The sequence below is a fragment of the Chiloscyllium plagiosum genome, unplaced genomic scaffold, assembly GCF_037043375.1.
Source record: "Chiloscyllium plagiosum isolate Xiang-an unplaced genomic scaffold, Cpla_swu_hap1 HiC_scaffold_37, whole genome shotgun sequence".
NCBI classification, from domain to species: domain Eukaryota; kingdom Metazoa; phylum Chordata; class Chondrichthyes; order Orectolobiformes; family Hemiscylliidae; genus Chiloscyllium; species Chiloscyllium plagiosum.
The window spans coordinates 40,623,235-40,648,918 of NW_028270175.1; the positions used below are offsets into that span (position 1 = coordinate 40,623,235).

Consider the following 25,684-nt stretch of genomic DNA (forward strand, 5'->3'; position numbering starts at 1 on the left):
AACTGACCAGCAATTTTAAAAATGAACTTAGGAATAGGAGACAGCCCTTTGGTCCCTCAAACCTGCTCCATCAATCAATAAAATCAGGGTTGATTTGATCATGGCCTCAACTCCACTTTCCAAACTACCTGCCATAAACTCCATTGTTGATCACAGACCTGCCAAGCCCAGCTCAGCATTGAATGTCATCACTCTTCACCAATGTCTGTGCAAACCATGTGTCCTTGGATCTGTACATTCAGATACATATTTCTAACCGTCCAGAATGAATTGTATAAATTTTCAGTTGTCTGGGCAGCATGGAAATTCAGATCTTTGAACTCATGTTGAAAAGCTAACAGGCACAGGAAGAATTGTGGCTTCCAAACTTGAGGTATGTCCTCTGAGTGCTAAATACCAAGAAAGTAGCATGTTAAACTTCAATGAACAGTCCCATTGCAACTACTGAATGAGATGCAGTAACCTCTCAGCAATCTGGGAGCACCTTTACCACATTGTCTACAGTGATTCAAGATGGCAGCTCATCACCATTCCAAGGGACAAAAGAGATGGGTAATAAATGCTGGCGAAGCTGTTACGTTCTAGATTGTAACCCACTGCTTTACTCAGTGATAGGAACACTAGTAGGTCAAAAAGCTCCACAAATTTGTTTCATCTTGATTGATCTGTATCAGTAATATTTTTGCCTTCCCTCAATTTCCAAATAGTTACATTTCTATTTTCATGGCATTGTTCTGCAGCATTATGTTCTCATTCTCTCTAAAAATGTATCCAGTCCCTTAGCTGACAGTTTTTCCTTGCCAAAAGCACAGTAATTTCCTGTTATGAGTCATTCACACGGTGTTGCTTTTTATTCTTTTCTCCTGAGAGTGATCTGATCCCTCTAGTAGTGCCCCTGTCCCTGGGTGGAATACTGGAACTCCTTTCTGCAAAACCTGGGTGAAGGGTCAACACTTTTACAATCTGAGTCAGCAGGGGTCAGAGGAGGTAGAGTGCAGCTGGTGTGGGCTGGTTACAGCTGGGTACTAAGATTCTTGTCTGTCCTTGAATAAAATAAATTCAATGGAGTTGTCTCAAATGAGCACAGTGGCATCTCCCCAGTGTGCTGATGAAAAGGTGTGTTTGTGTGTCAGCTGTGGCTCAGTTGGTAAGACTTTTCCCTCAGAAGCATATGTTCTTGATTGAACTCCCACTCTAGGGCTTGAGCAGAAACCTGATGAATGACTGTCCGGTGCAGTACTAACGAAGTGCTGCACTATCAGAGGTGCAATCTTTCGAATAAGTTATTAAACCAAGGCCACACTCCCTCCTTAGCTGGATGTATAAGATTCCATGCCACTAATTTGAAAGGCACAAGATTTATCCTGTCAAAATATACAACTCAAATTCATACAAATTAGATTATCAGATTGCTCTTAATAAAGTTAGCTGAGCATTACCTTGGAAAGGGATGAGTTGGAATTTATGGGAGACAACACGATGAATTTGAAGTCTCCAGGGGTGAGGATGTGTTTGTGAAGGAAATATTAAGCCTGAAACTGCGGTACAGCTGCAAGCGACCCACTGGCCCAGAATACATTGTGGGCTGTTTTCCCATAAGCTGGAAACAGTGGGAAGGTTTTGAATTAAAGTCTGCGTTTTAACACTATAATAGACTTTGATAATTATTTTGTTTTTGTGGAGAGGCACTGCTGTGTGATTGGCAGTTCACTTGGCACAGGCCTTGGTAACAAATCTCCTTGGCAGCAGTTAGTGGTTTTAATCTAAGCATTGATTTTGCTTTCATTAGTTGACCTGTGCTGTACAAGCCTTACAGTCAGTTAGACTCAGTGGTTAAAAGAACATCTAGTCTCCCCACAATATACTCACATATTGAACATGACATTGATGTTTAGGGCATTCATGAATATCTCTAGTACATAGAAGAGGCTGGGTGCTGCCAGAAGATTGCTCAGCTGAGCAGAGCCTGACTTGATAGAGGTATTGTTGTCAAAGCCCATTTAGTGTTTTCACCCCACTGTGGGGCATAATGTCAGACAAGATGGAACCAGACCATGAAACAATTTGGCATTTATTGGAACATGCCATCAAAGTTACAAGTCTCTACAAGACGTGCTGCTGAGTAATGTGTGACTTTGAGAGTAGAGTGCTCTCCTTTACAAAGACATAGGGAGGAAGTCAGAAGGTCAATACAATCCCATGGGTTGCAGGCTTGGTTGCTATGGATACACAAGGCAAGAAATTAGAGCTCTTTTAGTGGCCTCAGGGTGTTGATGCCAAGACTTGGAGGAACTCCAGATAAGACCAAGAATCTCAGCTGCTTTATAAAGTATTAAATGGTTTTGATTTTAACGTTGCCTGAGATCACATTGACCGTTCTCGTATTGTATCTTGGAATCATTTGACAAGTGTTGACCATGCTGTGTGTATCTTGATTGGACATGGAGCTCCTTATGGATACCGCAAGGCTGCAGCCCTCACCATTGATGCCCCCCTTAGCTAATGCTCTTTATCTTACCTCCTTTCTAGCACTTGAGGTGTTATGGCTCACTTGATCGCTCAGCCTTGATTCAGTGAACTGTGAGCTTAGTTGCCAGTCAGTAAACATACTGGCAAAACACTCTGCACGAACGTGAGTCCAAGATCTAGGTTGACGCTGCAATGCTGTACTATGGGATTGCAACACTGTTGAAGATGCTATCCTTCAAATGAGATGTTAAATTGAGGTCCCATCAGCCTTCTGAAGTGGCTGTAAATTATCCCATGGTATTACTTCAAAGAATACCAGGATGATATTCTCAGGCGTCCTGACCGACATTATTTCCCTCGACATAAAAACAGATGATTTGATCATCGCTGTGTGAAAGCTGGCTGCTGTGTTTCCTGTATTATAACAGAAAAAACTTCATCACTGTATAAAACACTTGGGTGCTCTAAATTTGTGAAAGTATAAATGAAAGTCTTCCTCAGTTATAGACCCTCCATTTGACAAAATAACTATCATGTATTAAGTCAGCAATTCTCAGGTTGCCTTGAAGTTCTATCTCCCTACCTTACTGGTTCTTAAAATTGCTGATGCTAATGTATCTTAAAGAGCAGAGAAATATTTCCATACAATCAGCTTGTTGGCTATTTTGAAATGAAATATTATAATGCAAAAGCATTGTCAGACAACATATCGAGTCTTCAAATAAAAAAAAACCTTCCAGACTGTGCTCTGGAGTGTATTGAATTGGTTTAGGGCTTATGACTCAATTTATACTATGCAGAATTTATTGCTAACACAAAGCTGAAATTGTTGCAGTAATTTAGAATAATCAAACACAGATGTATCTTTTGGATGGTGTTGATAATATTTACTTGTAATTTATAGAACTGTGTATTCTGTGATCTGAACTACATTTTCCAGATGTTGAATTTTACTGAACAGGACCAGGCCAACCTGTCCAACATGTGATAAGGTTACTTTATGAAGCTCTTTCCACTCAGTTTCCCATCACCTGTTAAAATGCTTCCTCAAAAGTGTGCTTCTCTAGTTTCCCTTGAGTGTATCAACCCTGGTTACTCTGGAAATAAGAGCCGCATACCATCAGACCAAATGCTGCAAAGTGGGATTATGCTGGGTGGCTTGTTTTACAGTCTGGAGTGTGGTGCTAGAAAAGCACAGCAGGTCAGGTAGCATCCGAGGAGCAGGAGAATCAACGTTTCGGGCATAAGCCCTTCATCAGGAATGAGGCCTTGTTTTGGTCTGCACAGACACCAGAGGCAGAGTGACCTCTTTCTGTATAAACCTTTAATTATCTGTCCCATTCTGAGTCAAAAGATTTCCTCTGAATTGCTTATTCCTCGAATTGTTAGGGATCATAGTTGTCATCTGGTTAGGGACTATTAATGTTTAGAGAGAACTCTGAATTTGGGTCGAAGGGTCTGTATTGTGCTGCACTGTTCTATGTTCAATACCACTGATTCCTTTCATGTATACCTCCTATCACCAATAAAATATTGTCAGAGGATTTTATGCTTTTACAAAACAAATTTTATTGTATATAAAATAATTTAACAGAACAAACCCGATTTACTTAGTAATATGGTTTATATAACTACCTGTGTTATACATTCAGGTTTACTACTTTCTTACCTCAGGAAATCTCTTACAAAATACATTAATCTCCAAATTACTTGCTTCCTTAGGCACCTCCATAGTTCTCTGGAGAATTCTTCTCCACTCCACTTACTTGTAGAGGCAAAATTTCAGTTTACCCCCTTTTGACAGTGGAGGCCACAATCCCTTGCTCGGGTTACTCTTTAATGTTTCCCAGCTAATTTAGCTGATTATTTTTCAATAAGTATACTTAAGAGGGAAAGCAGGAGGGCAAAATGGGGACATGAGATAGCTTTGGCAAATAGAATTAAGGAGAATCCAAAGGGTTTTTACAAATATATTAAGGACAAAGGGGTAACTAGAGAGAGAATAGGGCCCCTCAAAGATCAGCAAGGCGGCCTTTGTGTGGAGCTGCTGAAAATGGGGGAGATACTAAATGAATATTTTGCATTAGTATTTACCGTGGAAAAGGATATGGAAGATATATACTGTAGGGAAATAGATGGTGACATCTTGCAAAATGTCCAGATTGCAGAGGAGGAAGTGCTGGATGTCTTGAAACGGTTAAAAGTGGATAAATCCCCAGGACCTGATCAGGTGTATCTGAGAACTCTGTGGGAAGCTAGAGAAGTGATTGCTGGGCCTCTTGCTGAGATATTTGTATCATCGATAGTCACAGGTGAGATGCCGGAAGACTGGAGTTTGGCAAACGTGATGCCACTGTTTAAGAAGGGTGGTAAAAACAAGCCAGGGAACTATAGACCGGTGAGCCTGACCTCTGTGGTGGGCAGGTTGTTGGAGGGAATCCTGAGGGACAGGATGTACATGTATTTAGAAAGACAAGGACTGATTTGGGATAGTCAACATGGCTTTGTGCGTGGGAAATCATGTCTCCCAAACTTGATTGAGCTTTTTTGAAGAAGTAACAAAGAAGATTGATAAGGGCAGAGCAGTAGATATGATCTATATGGACTTCAGTAAGGCATTCGACAAGGTTCCCCATGGGAGACTGATTAGCAAGGTTAGATCTCATGGAATACAGGGAGAACTAGCCATTTGGATACAGAACTGTAGAAGACAGAGGGTGGTGGTGGAGGGTTGTTTTTCAGACTGGAGGCATGTGACCAGTGGAGTGCCACAAGGATCGGTGCTGGGCCCTCTACTTTTTGTCGTCATTTACATAAATGATTTGGATGTGAGCATAAGAGGTACAGTTAGTAAGTTTGCAGATGACACCAAAATTGGAGGTGTAGTGGACAGCGAAGAGGGTTACCTCAGATTACAACAGGATCTGGACGAGATGGGCCAATGGGCTGAGAAGTGGCAGATGGAGTTTAATTCAGATAAATGCGAGATGCTGCATTTTGGGAAAGCAAATCTTATCAGGACTTATACACTTAATGGTAAGGTCCTAGGGAGTGTTGCTGAACAAAGAGACCTTGGAGTGCAGGTTCATAGCTCCTTGAAAGTGGAGTCGTAGGTACATAAGATAGTGAAGAAGGTGTTTTGGTATGCTTTCCTTTATTGGTCAGAGTATTGAGTACAGGAATTGGGATGTCATGTGGCTGTACAGGACATTGGTTAGGCCACTGTTGGAATATTGCTTGCAATTCTGGTCTCCTTCCTATCGGAAAGATGTTGTGAACCTTGAAAGGGTTCAGAAAAGATTTACAAGGATGTTGCCAGGGTTGGAGGATCTGAGCTACAGGGTAAGGCTGAACAGACTGGGGCTGTTTTCCCTGGAGCGTCGGAGGCTGAGGGGTGACCTTATAGAGGTTTACAAAATTATGAGGGGCATGGATAGAATAAATAGACAAAGTCTTTTTCCTGGGGTTGGGGAGTCCAGAACTAGAGGGCATAGGTTTAGGGTGAGAGGGGAAAGATATAAAAGAGACCTAAGGGACAACCTTTTCACGCAGAGGGTGGTACGTGTATGGAATGAGCTGCCAGAGGATGTGGTGGAGGCTGGTACAATTGCAACATTTAAGAGGCATTTGGATGGGTATATGAATAGGAAGGGTTTGGAGGGATATGGGCCGGGTGCTGGCAGGTGGGACTAGATTGGGTTGGGATATCTGGTCGGCGTGGACGGGTTGGACCGAAGGGTCTGTTTCCATGCTGTACATCTCTGACTCTATGACTGCAAGCAATTTGAGACCCACTGTGGATTCTTTCTCCCCTGCTTTAAACGAGGCAATGTTTTGACATTTGTTCCTTCACAAGTTTCAAACTGAGATTCAGCTTCACTTTCCACAAAGTCCATGTTTTAGTCTGCTGATTGTGCACGCCTATCTAACAGTCGTTTACTTTGGCTGTGTTCTTTCAGTAAGCCACAGACCTTATCTGATCCAAATTGCAAAATTAAATCTGGTACAATTAGAAAATGATAAAGTCATCTGGGTAGCTAAATGGATAGAAAGAGTTTAGAAGGATATGGGACAAATGCTGGCAAATGGAACTAGATTTATTTAGGATATCTGATCAGCATGGACGAGTTGGACTAAAGGGTCTATTTCCATGCTGTGCAGCTCTATGACCCTAAATATTCCAAATAAACCTGAAGAAACCAAAGTACCTTTTTAAGCTTCACTCACCATCATCATGATGTAGCCAACTGTCTCCAAATTGAACTTTAATTTAATGGTGCTTATTTACAATATATTTTTTGATGTGATGGCATAAATTAATTTTATAACCATTCAAGATTTACTAAATGCCTTTTGAGCTGTATAGTAGCTGTGGGTCAGCGTGAGGATTACCACGCTTTGCAGTCCTGCCCATTCAGTTGAGAATCAGTCAGTGTTTGAAGGATTAGTGAGCAGATTGATAGTCAGTGGCTTCACACAACCTGATGCCTGGAGACTGGCAGTGATAATACCAGGGTGAGAGAGGACATGGAAGATGAGGGTCTTGCTGTCTGTGCTGCTGGCCCTAAACATGATGGAACAAGTCCCTGAAGCTGCAGGAGTTACATACTCCTTGCAGCTTGTGCCTTTGCAGCAAATGTCTCCTCAAAGCGTTGATCTCTAAACTTCCTGGGCCAACAGGTAGTTGTGTGTAAGAAGGCGATACATTTCCAGTGCCTTATTTTGCCCAAATTTATTCATGCATTACCTTATGCATTAGAAGATAAACAAAATGTTCTTTGGGTAATCCCGCCTTGCAGTAATTTAGCTCTATCTTCCAAAGTACAAAACTTCTCTACACAGCACTTCTTTCTAAGCAGTACAGACATCACCTCTCCAGTCCTTCATTTAAGATCCACCTGCTCATTTCTAAGTCTGTATTTTCTATTCTCAGCTTTTTATCCAGCAACCTAATAGTTACATTCTAAAATGTGAGAACAGTACTGAGATGGGTGATCAAATTGAATGGTGGAGCAGGCTTGAGGGGCTGAATTGCCTACTCCTGTTCCTGTTTTCCATGTTACTCAGGTCTTCGGAGGACAGAGACTAACTGCAACAAATGGGAGTGGAATTAGGATGATTATATATGTGTTATATGATTAACCACTGCTGAGGATATAAAGCTCAATTTGCTGATAAATTGACTGTCAATAGCAGCACTGAGATAGAGGTGATGCAGCATCTTTCCAAATGCCTAAATATTTAGCTTAGTGGCACAGTGGCTCAGTGGTTAGCACTGCTGCCTCACAGCACCATAGACCCAAGTTCGATTCCACACTCAGGTGACTGGCTGTGTGGAGTTTGCACATGTTTCCGTGTTTGCATGGGTTTCCACTGTGTGCTCTGGTTTCCTCCCACGGTCTAAAGATGTGCAGGTTAGGTGCACTGGCCATGCTAAATTGCCCATAATGTCCAGGATGTGCAGGCTAGATGGTTTAGCAAGGAAATGCAGGGTTACAGGGATAGGGGTGTGGGTCTGGGTAGGATGCTGTTCGGAGGGTCAGTGTGGAATCGATGTGTTGAATGGCCTGCTCCCACACTGTAGGTATTTTATGATCAGCCCTCCTCTACAATGCTTTCATGCCAACAACCTTATTTTCTGTGTTTCTCAGTTATGCTTTTGTATAAACCCTCTCTCCTACACTCCGCCTTCATTCTATCCATGTTCAGCTATTACCTGGACACCTGCAAGCACATGTGCACACACCGATCCACTAAACTATTGTGATGGCTGCCAGACTGTGCTCCTGTCAAATAACTGAGTAATTGCATTGGGTTTTATTGGTGTAAATGGAGTGGATTGCACAGCCTGGGAGATCAAGAGGCTACTTGAAGCCCATTATATAATCTAAATATATCGTTAATCTATCAAGTATTGCTGAGGCATCATGCCATAATGTTGAGCCTGATTGTTAAACCTTTTTCAGGAACACCTTCACCATATGAGCAATTTATATAGTTAATAAACATTAACCTAGAAATTCAATGAAGTAGTCATAAATGCTGAAAATTATGTAAAATATGTTATAGATTGAATGTTTTTGATGCAAGTTGTGAACTATCTGGGTTCGTCAGGAGGCAAATGGTGATGAATTGTTTACATTGGAGATAGAAGGAGCATAAATTTGAGATAATTGCAGAAAGTTTTCAAAGGACCAGATACTGATTTTTGTGAAGATTGAACATTAGACGATAAATGTGCAGAAGGAATGTGAGATAGTATGAGAATGGGTTGGCCTTGTGTGGGCGGTTTGCAGGTTTGCATTCCACTTCAGACATTTGAGCACAATAATCTTGGTTGACATAGGGGCAGCACGGTGGCTCAGTGGTTAGCAATGCTGCCTCAGAGTGCCAGGGGCCCTGGTTTGATTCCAGCCTCGGGCAGCTGTTTGTGTGAAGTTTGCACATTCACTCCATATCTGTGTGGGTTTCCTCTGGATACTCTGGCTTCCTCCCGCAATGCAAAAATATGCAGATTAGGTGGCCATGCTAAATTGCTCATAGTGTTGAGGGATATGTGGGTTAGGTGCATTAGTCAAGGGCAAATGAAAGGGAATAGATTTGTGTGGAATACTCTTTGGAGGGTCGGTGTGGACTTGTTGGACCGAAGTGCCTGTTTCCACACTGCAGGCATTCCAAAAAATAAATTCCCATGCATTGTTGTTGGAGTGCAACATTGACTGTCAGATGAGATGTCAAACTGAGATATATCCCTCAGGGAGACACAGATGATCCCATGACATTATTGTGAGCAAAAGCAGAGCAAAGTCTTTTGGTGTTTTTGTCAGTATTGATCCCTCAACTGACACGACTGATAACAGATGATCTGGGCATTTGATAGGACCTTACTGTGCATATTGACTGTCACATTTCTATATATTAGGGTGGTGAATACAGCTGGGTAATAGAGTTCTGAGCAAGTGTTGAACCAGACTCAAATGTTAACTCCGTTTCTCTCTCTCCAACAGACTGCCATACCTGCTGAGTTTCTCCAGCATTCTGTTAGTTAATGTATATATTACTCTTCACAGCTAACTTTTTTTTATTATTTGGATTATTTTGGAATGTCATATTGTTGTAAGCAGCACAAGATATAAAATCTTGAATAGTCTTTTTTTTAACTGGGTTGAGGTGATTGTTTTTGTGTTGTCATGAGACTTGTGGCTCAGGTATCTATTCTGCACAATGGAGAGTTGCCTTCCTTCACCTCTCTGATAGCTTGTTACCTGTAATGGATTCCCCTTCTCCCTCAGTGCTAGCTGATCCAGGTAGGAAGAACAAATCCTTCGATTTACTTTGTTGAACATATTCCTATTCTCCATCAGTGCATCCCTCATTATTGCAGACTACTCCACCCTTCCTCTGCAGTCTCTTGAACTTGACAGATGATGCCAGAGATACATCAACATCTTATCATATCCATTGCTAAGTATTGATGTGTTTATCGGTCACTGATAACACATAGCAGTCATGCTGCAAAATTCTTCATTTCTATTTTGAGTGATTATATTATGTCAAGTTCTTGGATGTTGAAGGGATGAAATATTTATTCTGTGCGACCAGTTTGCTTCAGTTCAAGTCCTTCTGCAGTGTGGTACGACTGTTGTGTAGTTTCCTCTTTTTACATTTTGTGCTGAATTCTATTCAAGCCAGTAAAGATGCGCAATCTTACTGGTTGGTTGAAAATTTGAGTTGTTGTCTGTGCTGGAATGTGGCTTGGGTCAAAGTTACATTGGGATAATTTTCGAGGTAATCCTGTATTCCAACTGGACCGTTGAAACTTGGCTAGGATGATTTCAGTTGTGTGGGTTGGGATCAAGGAGGAGGAAGGTGAAACTAAATCTGTGATAATTTTTGGTCAATCATGTGATGTAATTGTTTTAAAATAAGAGAAACAAAAGGCCCCAGTTTAATGCTTTGCAATTATTTCTCTTCATTTTCAGTATACTATCGTGTGCTGGTGAACTTCACTACTTCTATTGAGTACAGTCCACAGTTGGAGGACTTTGATTCTGAAACATTCAGAGAAGTATCAGAAGGAATCATCGACACAGTAAGTGCAATTGCCTTGCAACATTTGTCTTATAACTGTCAGGAAGTTACTCATTTAATCTGAGTAAAACACCGGTTCAACTTCAACTGAAATATTGATTTCAGTTCTTGGCATCGTGCTTTAGGAAGGATGTGAAAGCATTGGTGAAAGTGTAAACAAAATCAAAAACATGGTTCCAAGGATGAAGAACTTCAGTTATGGATTTAAATTGGAGAAGTTGGAACTATTTTCCTTGGAGAAGTGAAGGTGCAAGAGAGATTTGATAGAGGTATTCAAAATCGTCAAGGGTCTAGAAAGAGTAGGTTAAAGTGGGAAGGGGTAGGTTCCTGCTGGTGGAAGGGTTGAGAATGAAGGGGTATAGATATAAAATAATTGGCAAAAGAAGCAATGATGGCGTATGACTAAAGTTTTCACAGAGCAAGTAGTTAGGATCTAGATGACACTACCTGAAAGTGTGGTGGAGGCAGATACAAGTGGGATGGTCAAGAGGGAATTTAACTCTCGTTTCCAGCATCTGCAGTCCTCACTTTTGCCAAGAGGGAATTAGATTGTTATTGGAGTGCTACAAGTCAAATTGCTCCTTTGGAGAGCTCGGATAAACAGCAGGGGCTAAATGGCCTCTTTAGTGCTATGCCATTCTATGTTTCTGTTCAGTTAACTTGCAAGAGTTTCACATAAAGATGTCTTCCATATGAATACCTGGTGAGGTCTCACAGGCTGGATTCTTCTGAAAGGAGCAAACCACAGGACAGCTCACTAAATTGTCTTTGAAATTGTGAGCTGAGTTGGATAGATTGGCATGGAGAAGATGTTTCCATTTCTGGGGGAGATCAAAATCTGGACTATGAATGTAAGATTGTCACTCATGAAGATAGTAGGAAATTCATAACTTTTTTTACCCAGAGTACAGTAGCTTGTTAGCACTGGAAATGTTCAAAGTGAATGCGTAGAAACATGTAAAGGAAACTGATGAATACTGAAAGAGTAAAAGAGCAGGAGATAGGATGTTGATAGAATGGGAGCAGCCTTGTGTGGGATGTTAACAATGACAAAGAGGGTTTGGTCTGAATGGGCTGTTTCTGTGCTATTGATTCTGTGTAGTTCAATCAATTATTCAACTTTTGCCACTGGATTTAAAGTAGTTTCAGTTTATAAATATGTAGTAGATAATTTTTATGCTACTGAACAGTTCATGAGAACATTGTGTGATGCAGTCATCCTGTCTAAATGTGTCTTTTGTTTTATTGCATATCTCTGAAGTTTTTTCCTACAGTTAATTTTAACCCCTCATAGTCAGGCCGCTATGGAAAAAGCAAAGAATCAAGAATGCAAAGTCATGAGGGAGCCAGTAGAGGGTTATTTTGACTTTGTTCCTTTGTGTAAATAGATGATATTAAACCTGTCTGTTCCTTATTTCTCCTCCGTTTCATTTCTATTTGCTGTGCAGAGTGACAGTGATCTAATTATCACTGGTGTACAGCATTGACCCAAGTCAAAAGACTTGGGCGGCACGGTGGCACAGTGGTTAGCACTGCTGCCTCACAGCGCCAGAGACCCAGGTTCAATTCCTGCTTCAGGCAACTGTCTGTGTGGAGTTTGCACATTCTCCCCGTGTCTGTGTGGGTTTCCGCTGGGTGCTCCGGTTTCCTCCCACAGTCCAAAGATGTGCAGGTTAGGTGAATTGGCCATGTTAAATTGCCCGTAGTGTTAGGTGAAGGGGTAGATGCAGGGGAATGGGTCTGGGTTGGTTGCCTTTTGGAAGGTTAGTGTGGACTTGTTGGGCCAAAGGGCCTGTTTCCACACTAAGTAATCTAATCTAATCATAAATTAATGTTGTCTTATTGGTTAACTACACTACTCATCCTGGATACTGTTCTGTGTCCCAACTGGCCAATTCTAAAGTGCAAGTTTAAAGTGAGAGGGCTACTCATCATGAGGGACTTCCTAACCCTGCTGTCTCTGATGCCCGACTGGTTCAGGGAATAGCAGTCGAGAATTGGAGCTCTGGTTGGTTCTGTTCTCTTTCCGACTTCAAACTTCCTGCGGCCAATGTAATTACCTCTCTTGACCCCTCAAAGTGCAAACTGGTCAATCTGGACTAACCTGTATCTCATAACTTGTGTATGTTTGTCATTACTTAATTGTTTATTTAACCCACAAAGTTCATCTTCTATTTCACTACTGCAGTCTCAGTGAAGACATCAATTTTAGTTTGCTCCCTGCAATGTGTTGTCCATCAATGTAAAACTCTTCAGTAATAGATATGCACACATAAACATCCTCAACCATTCCTACATTACACCATCTGAAATCACTATAACCTCTTAGCATATTCTAAAAGTGCTTCATCTAAGTATGTCAATAAATGTACAGTAACAAGTTGATAGTTTATGAGGCAACATAAGCAACTAATTTGTAGGTCATAAAGTTTAGGATAATATTCTTAATTATCCTTGCAATTATTACCTTGCAAGACAAAAAAAAGTACCTCAAAAACCAAATAGTTGAGTTCAAACATTGTTTTCTAGCAGTGTACTGCTGCTGATGAGATTACCCCGGTGAGGTTTATTGATGAACTATCAATTGGTTATTACGTTTTGCTGCTTGCTTAGCATTCCCAACACTGTAAGACAACGCAGGGTGAACAAGTCAGTATCAGCAAAGTCTTTACCTGACTCCTTTGATCCTCTTTGCTGTCTTGAATAGGGGCCCTGCCCCAAAAGAATGGAAGATGTTAAGCTGCAGCCAACATGCTGATTGAAAGACTTAGGAGAAAGTGAGGACTGCAGATGCTGGAGATCAGAGTCAAAGCGTGTGGCGCTGGAAAAGCACAGCAGGTCACGCGGCATCAGAGGAGCAGGAGAGTCGATGTTTTGGGCATAATCCTGTTGAAGGGTTTGTGCCCAAAAAGTCGACTCTCCTGCTCCTCAGATGCTGCCTGACTGGCTGTGCTTTTCCAGAGCCACATTGATTGAAAGACATGCTAATACTTGAGATGGGCTGTGTTTGGTTGAACCATGAATGGTCTATTTACAAACAAAAAATTTGAAGCAAACATTCTTTCAGAAGCTTTAAAGCCTCCTCTCCTCAACTGATTCAAACTCTTCAATAAATGTACTTTCCTTTTCAGCTTGAGTCTGAATTTTATCGGATCCCAGGAGACCAATCAGTCACTGTGGTATGGATCAAGTAAGTGTTCCTTCATCACTGTCTCAACTGATGTCAAATGATCTTCTTTTAATCCACTTTTGAACAAAGCAAAACAGAAGAATTAATTTTACAGATTAATCTTGACATCTGAGTATTTCCTAAAGTTGAATGGTATTTGACAGATAAGGACAGCTCCATACCATCCATCAAACAATGGTCTGGCAGAAAGATCAGTCCAAGCTTTGAAGGATGGCTTAAAGAAACCGCCTACAGCTTTGCTAGATACCAAACTGTCCCAATTCCTGTTTGGTTGTAGGACCATCCTTCATTCAACTACAGGGATAGCTCCAGCAGCGTTGCTAATAGGGAGAAGGTTAAATCTGATCTTCCCGGACCCGGTGGTGGTGGGGGGGATGGGGTGGGAAGTGTGAAATGGCATCCGGAATGCCAATGCCAGACATACAACTCAGCGAAGTGAGACAGACAATTTATTTCAGTGACGAAGTTTGGTATGGGCCAGACACAGGCAGTGAAGCCAGTTTAGTGTGCAAAACTTGGTCAGCATGGATGAGTTGGACTGAAGGGTCCGTTTCAGTACTGTATGACTCTATCTATCATTAGATACAAAGGCTTGCTCAGCAGTTGAGGGGAAGGCATGTTTCAGCCTTGATTTGGTACAGGTAATATTGAAATTATTAATACATGGATCTTCGCCTTCTTTCCCTTTCGTTCTTGAAGACTTCTAGTACTTAATTATTTCAGAATTATTTGTATGTGACGTAAACCTTTGCTTGTCTGTCCCTTGAAGCTCTGTCTTCTGAATTAATACCATTGTCAAAGATTGTTAATTCCTCATACAGTGGTACATGATCTGTACCAGTCACAGAGATATTTATAAGAGGAGCTCATGAGGTTTTCTGATCAAAGTAATCTCCTAGTGGGCCACAGCAGGGATTTGACTCTGGAGATGATTAACATACTCTGTCAATATCAAGTTCGGTTCCCTAAGTTTAAAAGTTCCCAAATAAAATTAACGGTGGGTTTCTTTTCATAATGATAGCCCTGGTAACTATTGTCAATGACATGAATAACTTCTGGGCTTTCATAGTGGAGTAAAATAAATATGAGAGTTCATTGGCATGTGTGTGAGATGATTTTACCAGTTAACCATGCTCCTGCTCATGCTACAAAATATCCACAGCTGGAAAAAGATGTTTTTTTCACTTAGACTTAATCAATTTTAGTTGATAACAGAACAATGAAACACAAAGACTGTGATTAAAAGCTGTGAATCGTAATTGCTGATTCCTCTGGGGATCAATGAGGTTGAAGTTGCCTGCAGAATTGTTCCAGCTGCAGACTGTTGTCATGAGTAATTGTAACAAATGGCCATTTCAGTCATGTAGTTAGAAGAAGTCAGATAAATATCCCATTGACCCACAGCATTCCAATTTCATCAGTCATCACTCCCCACGCTACAAAACTGCAAAATGTTCTTTCGGAAAAAAAGATGCTTTTTGCTCCCACAGATGACCCACTCCTACGCTCTTCTCAAGTTACAATCAGTATTATTCAATCTGACTTGCTGAACCTTGTCAGATATTTTGGCTTCTTACTACATTTCAGAGAAAAGCTTTAAACTTTACCTCCAGTACTAAATGAGTGCTTACATTTTCAAAGGTTGCCTTTCTTGATCTTTTGATATTAGCTCTTTATTTGGTGAGAATTCTGATTTTAAAATCCAACCTTGCCAGGATGCACAGAACATTATTAAAACTATATTCAGTATGTCATATTTGTTCAGCTCCGCTTTCTTGCTAACTCATGAGGCTATTTGTAGTGTAGCTTTTGTGATCCATGGTATCCCTAACACTATCTCTACTTCGTGATCAAGTGGTTGATGTTAAATAGCCTCTATGCCTCTGAGTTGGTGTAGAGAACATTGACTGGGATTCCCATTCCACATGACAATCTGTGTATATTTGTAACCATTGATGATGACTGGATTAGCCTGCCTTGGTCCACCCTCACTCACTCCTGCCTGAAGTTGATGAAACATCATTTGAAAAGGTACAGGATGGACTCAAACTCATAGAGCTTCATTCCGGCCAACCACCTCCTTCAGTTATTGGACAGACTGAACCAGGTTCTATTTAGCCTCAAGAATTTACTTCTGGAGGTTCCAGCTTGAAAAAAGTGGCAAATGCTTTTTGACGTTTACTATTTACAAGGCTGCAAATGTCCAGAGTACCTGAACAACTAACATTTTTTTTCTTTCATGGAATGAGGGCGCTTGGTTGGTTTTCTTTATTTAAGACCAAAGTCAAAATAATGTTTACTCATTACTTTGGATCAAATGCACATGCTGGTTTTTTTTCACAAGCAAGATGTGCAGAGACTTTGCTTGTGTTACGACCAGTTGAGGAGGGGTGCTTTTTAACCCCACGGCTAACTAATAAATATATTTAAATATATTTAATTTTAGCATGCAGTTAAATCACACTACAGTTCAAGCATAGTTTACTAGATCAATTTGAAGGTGCTAATTATAAAGCTTTCTTGAATGACACAGAGGAATTTTACACATAACTCACCCCCAAGGAAGTTAGTTCAATGTGACATCAAACATAGGTACAAAGTATAAAAAATGAAGAAGGTCCTATCAGGAAATAAAGAATAAGCAGTTTTAAAAGTTCTTGCATTTCTATACTTGAATCTGAGACCATGACAGCTTAATTGATGTCTTGCATCCTGAACAATAGGTAGATTTGAAGAATCCGTGTTCTTGGTGAAAGGATCTTTGTCTGATTTCTTTTACTACTGATGTTGGCTTTCAAGATGATGAGAAAGAAAATTAGAAAATGAGAGAGGTTCTTCAGTGCTTCATATTAGCAGCCCATTTTATTTCTATCTGTCAGCTGCTCTGCCATGCAGCTACTGAAGTATGGTTCATTTATGTATTCCAGAGTCTGGTTTCATTGTCTTTCCAAGCTTTCATAGTAATATGTGCAGCTTTTTCTCCAAAGTGCAAGTTAAAAACAGGAGATGAATTTCTTGATTCCTGACTTAGTTGATTGAATTAAATGTCTTTATATGAAATCATCTGAACTGATATTACCATTTTGTTTATTCTACATTGGTTTCCTGAACTTGCCTCTATGTCTAGTCTGTTGTTTGTTGCAAACTATCCTTGCCCATGTTCCTTCATTTTTAAAAACCATTTACTCCATGAGATCTCATATATTAAGATAGTGAAAGTTGAATATTTACACCCTATGTTTTTCCCCTACCATGACACATGTTATTATAAATATTGTTCAGGTTTCCCTAAGAGTGTGTGAGAGAAGCCTGTTGCTGAACATTTTTCTAGAGTGTTGTCCATTCCTGCATCTGATGTTCACTCTCAAAAATGACATGAATTTTTTTTTCTGGATCGTGGAATATTTCAAGCTAGCCCTACCTCAGCCATTACAATTGCTTACAATTATTTTAAATTTTCTTGAATTTCCATAAAATTAGAACCCTCTTCAAGAATGATTTATTTAACATACCCCAAGTATCTTCAATTGCATCTAAAACCAATGTCACCAGAAATAAAGTAACTCTTAAAAATGCCTTCAAGGACAAAGCTGTCTGATAAATGTAAAAACGTTGTGGAGACAGAATTGACTAGACCCCAGCTTTGGTCTCACTTTGTTTTTCTTCCTCTTCAGTCAGTCTTCCCTTGAGTCACCCTTCTCGCATGCTGTACCTCCTGACCTAGATGTTTTCTAATCAACCTATTCAGAGATGTTATTGCACACCAGTGAGACTTGAACATGGGCCTCCTGGTCTCTTGATTTGTATTGGTCAGATTTTCTTCAGCCTAAGTTGCTGATCATGGTAGCAATATGTGAGAATCTTCTGATGCCCTATGGTCTCCATTCTCCAAAAATGTAAACCTAATGTATTAATTAGGAAACCTACATTTGAGCAGTACCCTCTAATCTGGCCACCTTGCTGTGTATGCAGTTCCTGATCAGATTCATCCATATTTGTTGAATTGTATTGAGCTCTTTACAGAATTGACCTGTTATCTGACCTCCCTGCCTTCTATTTCCTGAGTTTTGCACTAACTGACTTGAACATCTAAAATAAAATTGTTTGATATCCTGTTTCCTTGTTAAAATGTGGAAACTTCTTGGGGTTATTTTGATCAGACCACCTATTATTGTATTATCCAACCAATTTACTTTTCTGCAATCTTCAGTTCTAAAAATAAATGATCCAGCTGCCATAGTTCAGGCTACCTTGCTTTATCATGGTCAGGTTTTACTTAATGAAAAACTTGTTTAATAGCAGCGTTTATTTATTTTATGACATAAGCAAATTGCTTAATTTTCTCTGAAGGGTAACCGTTTACACTTTAACTGAAACTGACACTGCTATCTGATCTCTCCCTTGTCTAATGGAATTATAGCCTCTCATGACATGACAGGATGCCATGTGAACTATTATATCCTCTTGAAGTAACTTTGTAGTTAGTCCCAATTCTCTGTTCTTTCCTTACATCCTGCAAATTTTTCCTTTTTGTTTACCTAATTCCCTTTTGAAAGTTAGAGGCATAATGCCACTGTCGATGGTTGGAAACACTCAGCTGGTTCACTAACGTTCAAGCTAGCCCTACCTCAGCCATTACCTGTTTTTACCTGTTTTGGCCTCTGTTTGATTCCAGACTGTCAGCAATGTGATTGATTCTTAACTGCCCTCTGGGCACATAGGGACGGCCAATAAATGCTGACCCAGCCAGTGATGCCCATATCCTATGAATGGATAATGAAAAAAAAATTACTATTAAATGTACTTCCATCATCCTTTTGAGTAGCATTCCAAATCATAAAATCTCACCATTGTAAGAAAATTCTCAAGTCTTCTGTTTCTTTTGTCAAGTCCCCTAATTCTGCATCTTGTGACTACTCGCCTTCCAGTTAAGCTGGTGGTAGCTTCCCCTTGGTTGCATTATCAAAAATGTAAATCCCCCTTAACAGTTTCTGCTTCAAGGTGACCAAACCCAATTCCTCTTGACACTCCAATAATGTCTGCTGAACATTTTCCCACAGCAGCGTTGCATTTTAAAAGTTGATTCAGTCAGGTGTTGAATTCAATGCCCTATTCTTGCCACAAGATTAGCGCCTGGTTGTCCACTGCACTCTGTTTCAGTGCTGCCCCAATTTCAAAATAAATTGACACCATCCTTTTTAAAAGCCTGACAGACGATGGATTGCTGTCATGACCTTTCACATTTTAGCCTTTTTCTCCCTTTATGTCCCTGATTTTTGATGGAGATGAGTGCAGTTGATGCTAGTTGCACACTAGTGCCTACCTGATAGGCCACTCTTGAAGTGTCAAACATGTAAGATCCACAGGGTGTACATGGAAAGGATAAGAAGGACAAGACCTAGAAGTAGGAGCTGGCTGTTCAGTTCTGCCATTTGATAGGATCGCAGCATCTCTCATCACTGCCTCAAACCTCACTTTCCTATCCACTCCCCATAATCCTTTAACCCCCTAATTATAAACCTGTCAATCTCCTCAAATTCATTCCTTGTTTGTATGCTGGTTTAAAAAAAAAACTAGACCAGATGAGTTGACAAGCCTTGTGACTCATGGGAATAATGGATGTGAACCAGGATCACTATTTGAAAGTAAGAGGTCGCCAGAAATGGGGATAATGGAGCCTCAGTGTTTCACAACACAATAACCATATTTGAACTTTATCGCTGACAGCAGTCAGTACACACTTTTAAATTGTGAAAAGTTAGGAATAGTGAAGGATCAAACAGGTCTTCCACTTAAGATGGAGAAGAGAAGAATTTTTTTCATTGGTCATCAGCCTGTGGTATTTTCTTCCCCAGAAAATGGTGGAGCCAGAGTCATTGAATATTTTTAAAGCAGAGGTAGAGAGATTCTTGACTAGAGGGGTGTTAAAGGGTATCATGGGTTGGTGGGAATATGGATTTGAGGCTATAGTCGGATCAATAATCCGATTTTATTGAATGATGGAATAGATTTAAGGGGTTGAATAGCCTACTTCTGCCCATAGTTCATACTTTCAAATGTGAGGTCACTAAAAGGTAGCAGTCAGCTACAAAAGCTAATGACGGTGGCTAACCAAATGTTCACCCTGATATTTGGAGGGCTAGCATATAAAGGGGAAGTTTTGCTGTAACTGTACAAAACCATGCTCAGCCGTGGTGTTAGACTAAAATGACAGATTACATAAATTAGACTTGTTTTGCCTTGCGTACAGAGATTTTAGTAATGATTTGATGAGAGTTTTGAGGGTTTAGAAAGGGAGAAACTATAGCCACTGGTAAAGAAAACCAAACTTTTTTAAATTACGTAACTGTAAAATCTGAGACAGGCCATTCAGGATTGAGGTTGGGTGGCAGTTCTTTACATAATCAGTAATGTTCTAAAGAAGGTGGTGGCATAGTGATAATACCACTGGACTTGTCTCCAGACTTCTTTCCAGTTAATTAGAATTGCCAACACACTTGCTTTTATCTCTTAGCAACATACAAATATGGAGCAAGAGTATGCCATTTGACCATTAAAGCCAGCTCCACCATTCAACAAGATCATGGTTGATCTGAATACTTAGAACATTGTCTCCAGACTATGTTCTGGGGATGTGGGTTTGAATCCCACCAGGGCAGCTGGAGTTATAGTTAGTCTAACAGTAACCATGCAACAATTGTCAATTGTCGTATGTACACATTTAGTTCATTAATGTCCTTCAGGTGAGTGAAATCTGTCATCCCTACCTGATCTGACCTAAATGTCACTCCAGACCCACAGTAGTGGTTAACTCCTAACTGCTGTGTGAAAGGGTTATCAAGCAGCTCCGTTTAAGGGCAGCTAGGGATGGGCAATAAGTGCTGTTGCAGCCAAGATTGAATAAAAGAAAAGCAGGCCTATTTGATCATTTGGCTCCATCCAAGTTTTCTGTCGAGCAATCCTGAGAGTCCTACCCTGTCTGCTGTCCCTGGTGTCCTCAAGGTTTATTTCCCTTAAGTACCAATCTAAATCCTTTTAATGCATTCACTGTATTTGCATCCACCGCCCTAATAGGCAATGATTCCAGTCTTTCACTTGCGTAAGAAGAAAATAAGTCCTTTCTGACTTTCCCTTGCATTTCTTGCTCAAACCTTTAAATCTTTGTAAGTATGTTCCCTTGTCCTTGTATCAGCAAATTTGGAAATCTCTCTCTCTTGAAAATCTGGCTTAATTTCAATGTATCAGTAGATTTTTCCAAGACGAAGGATTAATTGAACAAAGCAGATGCAGTGAAGACACAGATCAGTTGCGATTTTAGTGAACACCAGAATAGACTTGAGAGGTTGAATGGCTGACTTGTGTTCCTACATTTTGTAAGAATGAGTCACTGTAGTTATTTACAATGATGAATAAACTAATATTAATTTTAAAATGTCAGGAAGATGAAGTTTACTTGACTAATATAGTATCAAAATGTCATGGCTGGCAGCATTGTTGCATGATTCATTCAGTTAGTTAGAATTTTTTTTATGCACAAAGAGTTCTGAAAAATAGGAATAGATAACTAACAATTGTTTACTGTAGATTGGCTGGTTGCTGGTGTGGATCAGTACTCCTGTTTTGTCTCTTTATCTTCAGTTTGCTACTTCTGCATTTTCTGCCTCATAGCATCAGAATCTGGGTTTGATTCCATTCACAGGTGACTGACTGTATGGAGTTTGTACGATCCCCCTGTGTCTGCTTGGGTTTCCACTGAGTGCCCTGGTTTCTTCCAACAGGCCAAAGATGTGCAGGTTAGGTGGATTGGTCATGCTAAATTACTCTCTAGTGTCCAAGGTTGTGCAGGCTAGGTGGATCATCTATGGTAAATGAGTGGTTACAGGGCTAGGGTGGAAGTGGGTCTGGATGGTCATTGTAGACTCAATGGGCCAAATGGCCTCTTGTCTCACTATAGGGATTCTATGATCTTGTGCAATGCCACTTCCCACTTGGTAGCCAGACCCGAGGATGCTCAGTCTAGGCTGAATAGTAAGGCATATTATTCAGAATTGTTTCTATTGTTCTTCCCAGACAACAGGACCAAAATGTGATTGTCGAGCTGGATGTGGGATCCGATGGAAACAGCAATGATGAGGAGATACAAGAAGTGGTTTACTCAGTCGTGAGGAGTGGATCAATCGGGCCTTATGAAACATCAGTTGAAGGCTTCAAATTCCGACATTTAGGAGAAGGTATTTATCATTCATTCCTAGATTAATCAGTGTGTCCAAACAAGTAATTTTTAATAAAATGCACCAGTCTTGAACTAGAAATCTGGGTGTTCAGCTATGATTGACAAAGTGTTCATTTTTGTTGTTCATACCAGTACAGATCTCGCATGGATCAATGGACTTGAACTAGAATACTATGATTTTAGTGTGTAACACTTGTTAAATCCTCATTTGAGATTGACAAGAGCATGGAACATCCAGTTTATAGCTTAATTATAACACAATAAGGTTTACCATTTTAAAATGTTTACTGTGTCCAACAGGCTAAAAGCATTATTGATTGAATTATTTTTGTAAGCAACTTATCCTTTAAACTACAGTCAAAACTTATAAAGTAACCATTAAAAGAGTTATCAAGTTTAAGTAAACTTTAAATAGACATTCCATTCTCTTATCATCAGTCAAAATTATTTTTAGCTCCCAAAGGTTTACTTCCAATATTTGCCTGTCCTAGCCTGGGAGATTTCCTGGTGCATGTTTTCCTAGACTCTTCTCCATCTAGCTAAAGCTCGGCAAATCTTCTCACCTCAATTTTGATCTTTCCAAACTGAACATCAACTTTCACCTGCATTTCTAGATTTTAAACTATTCCACCTTGTTGCTTACATTTGTATTTTATATTTTTCTTCTATCCCTTCCTGAACCCTGACAGGTTAGCCTATTCCATTCTGATATTCAGTGACCTATTCCATTCTGATATTCAGTGATATTTTAAGAATGCCTGCAACCTGATTTCTACAATGACGTTCTGTGTCCCCTCCTTTGGCTACATGAAACACATGAGTCTTGTATTCAGGTAGAAATTCTGATTAGCTATTCTTTAAGTCCTAGCCCTGTCCTATCCTGGAAAATGAAAAGGACAGTTTAAAGCACACCACCTTTATACCCTGATATTTTTCACACTTTCCCTGGGACTTCGAGACCTACATTTAGTCTCTGGCATCACAGTTTTTTTTGTGACTGATTTGCTTCTTCTTAATAACACAGGAGGCCTTCCTTGAAACCTTAACAGTTCCATCACCCAGATCCGTTGCTGAGCAGATTTCTGTATAGGTCTCACGACCCCCTTGTTTTTGCCTTAAAGACACTATTCCAAAACATGACAGTCTAATACATCTTTGGTTGTCAGTGCACATTGTTCAGGGCTAAAATGTCCTGTATATTTTACCCTGTCACTGAAGCTGATGTGTCTGCTCACAATGTAGAGTGCTATAGCCCCCATTGGCATAAATGTAAAGCTTCAGAATGTTGCAGATAATTGGAGAGTTCCCCTCCCTGGGCTCTCATTGCTTAATTTGTGCAACATTTAATTTTGAATTTGTTTTTCCATACATTTAGCATGCATGGGTTCTCATTCATGAGGAGATTAATGTTTATATCCTTTTCAAAAATAGTAAACTGAGATTGCTAATAACCCCAGTCCAGAGGGATGTGCAATCTCCTGCTCCAGTTCAATTCCTTAACTAAAAGATCTCTCAACAGTCTTCAGTGGAGCTGATTGATGATTTCTGCCATACTGCTGAGATGCAGAGTTACATGCTATAGGTACTAGTCAGTAAGCCAGCAATGACAATGAACAAAATTGTACTCCTAAAGCCCTTTTCATGATCTGAGGGTGCCCCAAAAACAAAGCAAGACTTTCTGAAGTCTAGCCACAGTTGCACTGTCAGAAATGTGATACCTAAGCACAGAAAATTTGTGCATGTGAATTGTTGGAGTTGCAGAACATCTTGCTCGATATCAAATTACCAAAGTCTTTGGTTAAGTTAGTTCAGTACGATTTTCTTGTCCTAGTGGGAACAAGCTGCATATGTTTTGGGCTCCACCTTGTGCTCCGAATTTCATTTGCTATTTCCCTCTGCCAGCTGAGATGGGAATACAAGAACAGATCCTTGAGCTGGCTGATTGTGAACTTTTGGTTCTAAATGGAGGAGCTGTACTCATGACAGTTACATCTATTGTAGAAAATGTTCTCTCTCTGCTAATTGCCATTCTGGGATTGAATGTTTTCCTGCTGAGCAGCTGCATTAGCAAGTATAGTGGAATTTGAATTTAGCCTGGATAAATTGAGTCTTTTTCAATCTGGACACAGTAGCATATTCCGCCTGTGCTTGTGCAATATTTTTAAAATCTCTAAGAGTTTTACATTGTGCCTTGTGATGCACACATTCATTTGGCAATTCATCATGACCTGACTGAAAGGGGCTCTTCACTGCATGAAGCAATACGGCTCCAAGTTAGCGTTCTGCCATGCCAAGGCCCAGTTTTACATACAGGCTAGTGATTATTGAAGGACATAATAACATAGGATGAAGCCATTTTGCCAATATATCCAATGCCAGTTCCTTTAAAGTGCACTCGAACTCGTTGTACTGCCTGGCTCTTTTCCAGCAACATTATGGGCTTGTAGGACCAAAGTTATTTACAATATATTTTCATGACTTGGATGAGGGAAGTGAAAGTATAAATGCCAAGTTTGTGGATTACGTAAATGCAGGTGGCAAGGCAAGTGGTGAGGATCATAAAAAGTGTCTGCCGAGGGGAGTAGACAGGTTAAGTGAGTCAATAAAAACTTTGTAGATGGAATATAATGTGGGAAAATGTGAGGTTAATGCAGGAAGAATAGTAGAGCTGAAAGTTATTTAAATGGAGGAAGATTGCAGAAAGATGCAAAATACTGGGATTTGGGAGTCCTCTTACGTGGATCACAAGTGCAATTTCAGCAGGTGATGGGGAAGGAAAATGGAATGTTGGCCTTTCTTTCAAAGGGAATGGAGTATAAAACTTGGGAAGTATTTCTAAAGCATATGAGAGCTAGTTAGATGACACCTGGAATACTGTGAACAGTTTTGATCCACTCATCTTAGGAAAGAAATTGCTGTTGGATGCAGTCCAGGATAGGAAAACCCCAGTGGAGGGATTTTCCTAGGAGGGTAAGGTTGAGTTACTTGGGCTTGTGCTCATTGGCGTTTAGAAGAATGAGAGATGACCTTATTGAAACCTATCAGATTTTAATCAAGGGTAAGTGACTGGTAGATGAAGAGAAGTTATTTTCCCTTGTGGGATACTGTAGCATAATCCAGTAGGATACAGATGAGGAGGATTTTTTTCTGAGAGTAGTGAATCTGTGGGACTATTTGCCACAGAAGACCACTGAGGCTTGTTCATTAAGAAAGTTGAAGGCTAAGATTGATTTTTAATCAGTAAATGTGTTAAGGGTTATGAGAAAAAAACAGGAAAGTGGAGTTAATTGAATGGGGAGCAGACTTGATGGGCTGAATGGCCTACTTCTCCTTCTCATAGAGTTACAGTATATTCATTTCAAGTATTTAATCAATTCTCTGTTGTACCAATGGATCTGTCTCCACTGATGTTATGGGCTCTGCAATTGAGATTATCAGAAGTCATTGCATTAAAAAAATTCTTCTTTTCTCATTCTTTGGCTCTTTATCTTAATATTTTTAATTTATGCAATAGACAATAGGTGCAGGAGTAGGCCATTCAGCCCTTTGAGCCTGCACCGCCATTCAATATAATCATGGCTGATCATTCCTAATCAGTATCCTGTTCCTGCCTTATCTCCATAACCCTTGATTCCACTATCTTTGAGAGCTCTATCCAACTCCTTCTTAAATGAATCCAGAGAGTGGGCCTCCACTGCCCT

General features: G+C 40.2%; 1 protein-coding gene across 14 annotated transcripts in view; it reads left to right on the top strand.

The window, feature by feature from the left end:
• Positions 1-25,684, top strand: part of hspg2 (heparan sulfate proteoglycan 2) — a 530,612-nt gene that overhangs the window by 193,195 nt on the left and 311,733 nt on the right. For all 14 annotated transcript variants that reach the window (XM_087980629.1, XM_087980631.1, XM_087980637.1 and 11 more), the window contains 3 exons: positions 10,452-10,561; positions 13,692-13,750; positions 21,821-21,981. In XM_087980629.1, coding sequence (XP_087836755.1) covers positions 10,452-10,561; positions 13,692-13,750; positions 21,821-21,981 — 330 coding nt within the window. The remainder of the gene's footprint in view (positions 1-10,451; positions 10,562-13,691; positions 13,751-21,820; positions 21,982-25,684) is intronic.